At 42.5% G+C, this 9,320-nt stretch overlaps 1 protein-coding gene across 1 annotated transcript; it reads right to left on the reverse strand.

Annotated features, from left to right (window-relative positions):
* Positions 1 to 2,851: 2,851 nt before the first annotated feature.
* On the reverse strand, positions 2,852 to 4,557 carry TMEM174 (transmembrane protein 174). The gene is made up of 2 exons (XM_075021842.1): positions 3,926 to 4,557; positions 2,852 to 2,954 (listed from the first exon to the last, which is right to left on the reverse strand). Exons 1-2 carry the CDS (start codon positions 4,555 to 4,557, stop codon positions 2,852 to 2,854), a joined length of 735 nt encoding a protein of 244 aa, XP_074877943.1.
* Between the last annotated feature and the right edge of the window lie 4,763 nt (positions 4,558 to 9,320).

Below are 9,320 nucleotides of genomic sequence, written 5' to 3' on the forward strand. Positions count from 1 at the left end.
CAAAAAAGCCCTAAAGAGAAAAAAATTGTTAAAACAGAAAAAAGGATGAAAGTAGAAGGTGGAAGGAAGAGGAGGAAGAAAAGCCTTCATAGAATATTGCTCTATTCTTAAAAACAGTAATTAGCAATCAACACAGCAAGGAAATGTTGTCAGACTGGAGCTTCCCAAATATCTGTGCAGCATGAAAACACTCCTACAGAATTCAGGCAGAATTCATCTGATGGGTCAAGATCATTTTAATACGTACTTTTTAAAAATTATTTATTCAGCCTTCTCACTAAAAAGAAAACCAGGTCTATTTCAGTGAACTTAGTGTCTACAGAATTACACTTTAAAACCAATATGGAGTCCACAGTGTAATCTTCTAGATTTCTCATATTTACTCTGACAGTACGATTTGATGTCATAAAAATAAAGCTATAATTACACCATGAAACATGCTTATGCCAAATATTGGGGGGGGGGGGGGGAAGAGCAGCAGCAGAAGCCTCTGGTTTGTGACTGAAGGAATTTTCTTGTTGTGGGGGAGGGTGATCGGGTAGAAATTTTGACCCTGGTCCTGCAATTGGATCCATCAAGCCTGACCTCTGTGCTCCTGCAGTGCTTGCTGGAGTCAGCAGAACTACGTGCTAAGTGCAGGGATCTGTCCATGTGGAACTAACTGGGGATTTGGGACCTTCCAGTTTCCTGCTGTGGAGGGAGGATGAGTTCACCTCTGTGTAAATTCTGGAAGAGGAGCAAGAGATTTCCATAAGAGAAACTTGCATTTATTTTTAGACCTTCTGTTCTCTCACTCAATCCCATAGAGATCATGCTGAACACAGAGTGCCTGCTTTTCTGCAACTACACATGCCTACCTGCTAACACCAGGCCATCACTGCTGAAAATCAGTGTGCTCCATATTTCTCTAGTGAGAAAAACGGTGCACATAGTTTGTAGTAACTGTCCAGTAGCTGCTGCTGCAGTTACTAATCCAGCTTCGAGTCCGTTTAAATGTTGCATCCCAAATATGACCTCTGTGAGTGTCATGTCCATCCCTATGGAGGACAGTGGTTGTCTTGTGCCTCTCCAAAAATGCTTTATTTCTTGGCACCCTCTAAGTATGCAGGACAGGGAGGTTGGTGCACACCTGCAGCTCCATGCAACTGGACAAAGCTCTGAATGCATCTCTCCATCCAGAGCTATGTCTCCTGATTCCTAGGAAGGCTGGATGGACACTCATTGACTTCCAGCTGCCAGGTACATCCGGTACTGCCTGCCCGTTCTCAACACCAGGCTTCTCCAGCCTTCAGGAATGAGATCAATGAGGTCAATCACAGATCGATGACAACTGGCAGGAGCTGAGACAGCTGTGTTGGCAAATCAGAGAAAGTTCATGCATTCCATAACGGACACCTGCTTTTAGCTGTGCTATTCCAGGCGAGGAGACTGACCCACAGGTACACCAGTAGCACACCTCTCGGTTACTTTGGATGGTGACCGTTGCCCTCTAGATCGTTTTGTATGGTGCTTGCTCCAGCAGGTGTGGGCTGAGAACAGCTTTTGGCTTGAGCCCTTTGAGGGAGGTAGGCAAAACTGATAGGATCCTGCATGGGGAGGTAGTGACTTGTCCAGCTGTGTCAGGGCACTTCTAGGCACACTCAAAAGCAAAACTTGAAGCATATGTGGAAATACAAAATAAAAATCAAAGGACTCATGGCGTTCTCATTGCTCTGGGGCTTAGAGTAAAGCTTTTTGGGACCTCCATTCTGGATTGCAAGATTTTGCAGCTTATGCACTTCATCCTCTGTTAGATACGGCTGAAAATCCATTTGTGGTTACCAGTGCCTGGAACCATGTTGATCTTGAAAGTTGAACAATAAAGTTCACTGCAGCCCATAGTTGTCTGGATGCTCTGGGGGAACCTACAGCCTGAGTTGTGTGCCTAGGACCCAAACTCAAACAAGAAAGGACCTCAGGAGGGGTTCCACCACAACTCTCCCATAGAGTGAGGGTGCAGCAGGGACAAGCTGTGATTGTTAAAGGCTTTAAAACTGGTAGGACCACACACCTCTGTCAAGGCTTCAGAAAGGTGCCGTTTTCTTTAGGGACATTAACCTAGTAGTTGTTAGGACTCCTCTTTGCATTCCATCAGGTGTGGAAGGGAACTGAATGTGATGCATGCAGAATCTCTTAGAGGTCTGTGTAAAAATGGACAGAGGTCACTATTCGTATTTTCTTTGTTCTGGGATGCTCTGGTTCAAGCAGGGTGCTCAAAAACTGACTACAGGACTGGGTTGTACAGGTGAACCAAGCAGAGGAAGTCTCATCTGTAGACTGGAGTTATTAATGCATGAGCTAATCTAAAGAATCAGGCAGAATTAAGACATTATAGGCACTTTCATGGATCAGCCACTTGAGGACTTTTGAAGTTTCCCAAACAATCAAGATGGAAAATATATCAAGAATAAATGAAGTGTTTTCTAATGATGCTGAATGTCCGGGAGCAATCATGACCTTCCACAAAAATCTTGTACATTCACAGTTCACACTGGTTTCAGCAAGTCTGAAAATCAGGCTTCTTGTTGGAGAACCGTAATATGGATTTAGATCCTTGAGTTTAATAGCTTTGCTGTTAATAGTTTTGCTATTAAATAATTAATAGCTCTGCTACTAAACTGCATAGCAAAGAGCTAATGAATTTTGAGGGAGAAAAAGAGGGGATTGGTTAAATATCTTCAGTGATACTGAACTGTGTTTCAGTGCCAAGGTCTTGCTCACACTTCCTTATCATGCAAGTGTTTAAAGAAAAGATTCTTGGGGATAAAATGCTGGCATGTCTTAGAATTGTCGTCTGTCGTCCATGGTTATTTTATGAAGACAGTGGGTATATTTCCTCATAACGTGGAGGTGACAAGTGGTCACAGGCGTAGTCTTCCAGCAGTTCTTCTGGCTCATCAGAACCATCCTCTGACCTGAAAATAGGAAGAGGAGCAGGCGCAAAAAGAATTCAGCAAGCACAAATCATGCAAGTAACCTCAGTGCTGCATCCTGTCAGCCTTATCTGGGCAAAGCACTTCCTGACTTCTTGAGCAGATGCTATGAGATGAAGTTTTACTGTGATTCACCCATTTGCTGTGTTCTTTTTGTAAAGTATAAAGATGTCAGGACGTGACCTTTGTTTTCATGCTGCCTATGCCTGTCAAACATGTTCCTGAGGATGATGGGTCAGTCATCAGTTTTTCAAATAGACTTTGATAAATGAACTAAAAGTGAGTTGTGTTCTAGGAATGATATAATTCTGAGTAATTTCTATATTCAGAATATTTTGCCTTAGAGGAAAGAACTATATAAGATTGTTTTGTGTCTGATTAAAGCAGTTTTGTACTGCTCTGTAATATCGATGATCTTGTTTATGACCCCAAACTAGGAAAAGAATAAGGGCTAGAAGGTTGCTACAGTGGGAGAGGAGCATGTTGTGACCAGGCGTAATCAGGAGAGAGAGCATCTGGTACCAAACTGACTCTCGCATTGTCGTAAAAATGCTGTTTGTGCGCTGACTCGTGTGTTGTGATTGTGTTTGAGTGGAAGCCTCTGGCTGTACATATAATAACCTTCTGGTCAACAGACTAAAGGTAGTAAGATAAGCATAAAAAAATCCCATGAGCAGCAGCATCTATAATAATATCTTCAAAAATAACAAGAGATTTAGTAGACTGAAAATTGAAAGGGATTCATAAGGGAATTTCATTTGGATAAAAATGCTTTCCAGAAAAAGTATGTCTCCATAGACTTTACTCAAGAAATACTCCTAAGAAAGAAAAAAAAAATGTCTGAAGAAGGATAGCACCCTGGACCAGCTTTTGTTTCCTTTAAAATCCTATACAGCACTTAAAATACTTAGAAGGCTGTGTCCAAACACACTAAGGCATTTCAGAAGAGGTACCTCTGATTCCGGGTATTCTCTGCAGGATAAGTAGCGTAGTTCTCATCTCCGGTAAAAGCTGGGTTGTCCAGGGGGTACGCAGGGCAGAAGTGAGCAGATCCTGGGGTGGGAATTGGTGAGGTGCTGGAGGAAACAGCACCGCAGCAGCTGAGCACCGGGTGAAGGTAGCCAGGATTCACAGTGATGCCTTCCTGGGCTGGGTACGGCGGAGGGATGTACTGTACCACTGTGGCACCGTGAAAAGTTATAGGCTGGTTAATGCCAGTGAAGACAAAGGATTGTCCACTTGCAGTCTGATCGAGGTCTGACGTATTTTCCTCTCTTTCTTTACAGGGCTTGCATGTAAGCATGTTAAATTTACAAACAGCAATCAGAATAAAAGTCACCCCGACAGACAGCAGAATAGGCCCTAGTAACTGAGTCCACTCCAGGTGAGTAATGCCATCGTATTTTATCCATCCCATCACGGTGAAAGTGATCCCCACGAGTCCCAAAAACACACCCGAAAAGAGCAAAGTGGCACCGGCTTTATCCCCATCTGACACCAGAGCATCGGATCTGTTTGGTTGATAAGGAGTGACAGAAAAGACATTCAAGGAGAAATCTTCTACATTGTTGTTGTTCTGCTCCATTACTGAGTATAATGTATCTTCCGCCTCAAGAGAAAGCAGGCTTGTAAGGGACTTGGCAGAGCATTTAAAGTCGAAGGTTCAGGTTAGTTATACAAGAACTTTGTGTGTGTATGGTTAACAGAGTCCATCATGTGAAAGAATAAACTTTGCTTAGAAGAATAAAGGTCTGGGAAGTGAAGCCTGAAGCGATCACTAAAGACTTCTTGAATTACCACCATCGCTTCCGAAATGGCTTCACCCTTGCTTGGCTGCTTATCTCTTTGTTTATCCTCTTCTTTAATTTGGCACCCACTGATACTTCCTCACTGTGCCCATGCCATACGGGAGAGAAAGGAAGCTGCAGTCACCGCAGCTTTTCCTAGGCCCCCTGCCAGCTGATGCATCCAACATATGCACAGCATACGTTCAGTCAACAGCAGTATGGCGACTCTTGCTCTCCCTGGGCCACCACTCCAGCAACCCAGATCTGCAGGAAAATGCGTGGCTATTGCTGGGAGTGCTTTGCGGTGCTCTGAAGCGTGACATTTATTGCCACATCTGGACATCTGTTGCAGCTTGTTCTGCAGTCCACAGCTTCTGTGGTTTAAAAAATATCGAAGTAGGCTTTCTGGTATTTTGCCAAGGGGGAGCAGTGGGTGGGTGGGAGGGTGAGTGGCAACAGGGTGGTGAGTGCTGAATGGCCTGGGAGAGCTGCTGGTTGTGGGAGAAAAGTTATTTCAAGCCAGCCAAAGCTTTCCAGCTGTTGAAGGTAGCATAATTGCTCTGTAATTTCCCCTTAATTGTGGATATTTTTGTTGTGGGATCTGCACCCCTTCCTCAAAGTTTATACTGAATAAAGCCCACATACCCTGAATAGTGCACCACTGCAGGAATGAGAAAGCATCTCCTGTAATGTTAAACCTGGTAAAGCGAGGGATCTTATCCTGTACTCAGAAGTACTGAGAATACTTTTTTTACATCACAATGAATTGTTCTGTTGAACATATGTCCCATATATTAAACAGACAGATTAATTGAATGTTGAGATTTTCTGTTTCCTAACAGTTTCAGACTAAAGTAATTGCTGTCAGAGGGTTCTGGTAGAACAGCTTTGTATAATTCCTTAAGGAGAAAAAATCTCCAACTACTCGATCTGTTTTGACTAACATGGCAGGGGAGTACACACAGGACAGAGATTACTACTTAGGTGGTAGAACGTATAATGCTCTTTCCTGCTACCAGCAGCTCTGGGGAAGCAAGCTTATCCTGAGATTTATAAGATAAAAATAGCCCTAGAACTAGAAAACACAGCTTTCAGACTACTTCTTCAAAATCAGTAAAGGTGCCTTTAGTCTACTGTGCATTCATATCACACAGTGTGACAACAGCTCTCTTCTGAAAGGGGCTGCTCACCAAATTTGGCACCTTCACAACTGACGCTGAATGCAACTGCGGGTATGTCTTTCTCACTTGTTAACAGATAGACCTTGATGAATATTAGTGCTGGAGTCCTTCAAAAAGCATCTGGGAAGTTTCCAAAGCCAGTATTATGTGTCTTCTATTACCAAGGGTGCCAACAAATTTTCTGACAAATACACTCAAGATCAGCTTTTCCCACAGCACCAAGTCTAGTCAGGACTCTCTGCACCACTTGAGCAAAGTGTTAGGGTTTGCAATGCAGTGGTTTTGTATGACAACTAAATTAGAAAGGGCTGAAATACTGGATAAGCTGTCCTTGTATTGGTAATTATAGCCAAAACCTAAGTCACCTTTAACCTTATATTTGGTAAACTTAATGGAATTAACTTCTGTTACTGCTCTCTGCAAGTGCGGTTTTTCCATACTATGAATCATTCTTGTCACTGTTTGCTGAATCTTCCAGGCTTTCCAACATCCTTTTAAAAGCAGCATCGTATCATAATAGCTGTCTAACTAATGGTATATACAGATGTATATACAGATGTAGTGTCACCTTCCTCCTCTCATTCATTCAAGAACTTTGCAACTGCTGTTTGCAACAGGCTTGTGCTGGAGCACTTCCTCGGTCCTACGCAATGGTCCTTAGATGCTGGCTGGAGTCAGAGTTTTCCAAGTAGGGTGTTGCATCATCTGGCCTTTGCCTCCGGCCTAGGACATGACTTCATGGTTGTTGAGCAAGTGCACAGCAGAGCTGGAGAATACAGGCGGTTTCTTCCAAGGCTGTTTGTCACTGGAACTTTGAAAATGGGATGGAAAACACTTTCTGTTTGGTGCAGTAGGATCTAAATTAAAATTACACCTTTCCCTGTAAACTGCACCCTCTTTGTAAGATACAATTTCCTCAAAGCATCCCCACATTTCTCCCATTATTTCCCCAGACAGTGGCAATGCTGCATTCAGGCAGCTGTCAAGGTCTTAAGAGGTTACTGGATCAGATTGATTTTTTAAGACCAGCACTTTTCTTTGCCAAGTAAGTGTATGTTCTGGGAATTCACTTTAAGATGCTGATTTACTAAATGCATCCCCTTTTACCTGGAATAATTCCCAAACAAATGAAAACAGTTTTGTGAAACCTAAGGAATTTTTCAGAGTAAGGTTTTCGTAATGGGTGCTGTGTTCAGATCTCACTACAGTTTTGTTCCCATCTGCTTCATGGACCTTACTCCTGAGCAGAAGCACTGCTTTGCTTTCTGTTCCTCTACATAATTTTCTATCACCAATGCAGACTTTCCCGGCAGCGCTTGCTTCTGGAAGCAGGTTTTTGTAATGCTCTGCACCTCCTCAGTTCTCTAATCTGTTTCAAGAGTCATCCTAGTAAACACTGACAGGCCTTCACTTAATCATTTTCTCCTCTCCTTCTGCTTATTTATTTTTACATAGTTGTTCAAATTATCAGCCTGTTGTAGTGAGGTTTTATTTTCTTACACACCTGTAATAGTCAGGCACTTAGTCACAGAACATGCAAAAGATGTCATATAAAAGAAAATTATACTATAGTTTTGCACACTGATTGGCTTTAAAAAGAATAGGTACAAAGTATCACTCCATAACAAAACATTCAATTGTAGGGAGATTAAGGACCCAATGATTTGACTGAGAGACACTTTTTCCTAGAGAAAGGTGACTGCATGTGGCATCTTTAGTGGAAAACACAAATTACCTGTGTAACAGCAGTACCTAAGGAACCACCATGAGTGAGCCTTGTGCCTTGGGGCCCTGTACTACTGCACTGCCAGCCTCAAAGCGTAAATAAGCTGCAAGGAGCAGGTTCAGCCAGCTGCCCACAACTGAATCTACCTGCAAGGTGGTTTTATATGCTCCCAGGGAATGTTGTCTTGTCAGCAGCCACTGAAGGTATTTCCATACCTAATTATCCAGATACATGCATGTGTGATAGAGGGAGGAGCACAGATCTAAGTGAAGGCTGACATGGTTGCTGTACAAACATGGAGGTATTGGTAAAAATGTCTGCCTGGATACAGAAGTGCCTCATGAGCCATGACTCTGAAGAGGCAGGAGGGAAAAGGGAAAGCTGGATACAGTGCTACCAATCACAAAGGGCAAGGATGGAGTGGGTGCAATCCAGCAAGTACTGCTATCTGAAAAACACAGCATCATTGCAGAGATCTGTGCAATCTCAGTTTTTCAGATGAGTTAGCTTTCCATTTTTTTTTTTAGCTGCTGGCGATGCAGGAAGAAAGACTTCTCCTAGAGAAGAGGCATGCATCTATATTTTTGTGAATACTTCTCATATCCAAAGAACTGCAGTGCTGCATTTAGAAGCAGAGCAATGCCAGTGCAGGCAGCAAGAGAGACCTTAACTTTACTTACAGAAGATAAGCGATCCTTACCTCCCACTTTGCCTGTTTAAGTAAGTGTGAATCAGTAACCAACTTGATTTGCTCCCTAGCATTTGTATGTCAAGCACTTAAGCTAACCTTAGGGCAGAAAGGGGGTTATAGCACCATTAGTGTGACAGTAAAGTATCTCACTTCCTCAATAAAAATGCTATTCTGTATTATTTTAAGCTACTTTTATAGTTTTACAAGGTGTTGCTTCCTTTCTAATACAGACATTTCACCCTACTCCTCACATCAAAAATTCCTCCCACTAATGCAGTTCACCCAGTGGTAGCCTTCAGTTGTGGAGGCAGATCTGCCAGCCTCTTACTCAGATTTTCTGACCTTGCTGAAACAGATTTCAACAACACAGTAAGCAAATACTGTTTTCCTGGCTATGTCAGCTGTCAGTGCTGAGCAGGTTATGGAGATGCACCCAGCACATCCACTGAATTTTCAAGGAATGATTCTCCAAGTCAAAAATAGATGTCAATACAGATGTACATCAAACTATTTCCCAAGCATCTTCTCAACATGATACAGAGAGAAATTCTGTTTTCAATCCTCATTTTCAGAGATAAGTAACACCTACACTTCCCAGAAAATTCAGGTGCTGACTCTGAAGAGTCAGGTCAGCGGCTTTCTAAAGCATGCTTTCTGTAAAGACTGCTTCTTTAGAAATAAAGTGATCCACACTGGAGTCTCTGCAGTAGAAGATCAAAACACAATAACCTTGAAAAAACCCAAGAAGATCATGTTTCAATTCCAGAGGACTCAGCTCAGAGTCAACATAATCTAGTTGATTTGTCTGGTCTCTTGTGTACATCTTGGGAACAACTGATTGAGCAAATTGCAGGCAGCCCAAAAGGTTAATACCTTTACAGTTAGCAATCAGACCTGACTGTATTTTTGTTGTGGTTTTTTTTTTTTAAAGATGGTGACATATTTCCAGACTTATTTGTTTAA

Source organism: Buteo buteo, chromosome Z (genome assembly GCF_964188355.1).
Source record: "Buteo buteo chromosome Z, bButBut1.hap1.1, whole genome shotgun sequence".
Taxonomy (NCBI): Eukaryota; Metazoa; Chordata; class Aves; order Accipitriformes; family Accipitridae; genus Buteo; species Buteo buteo.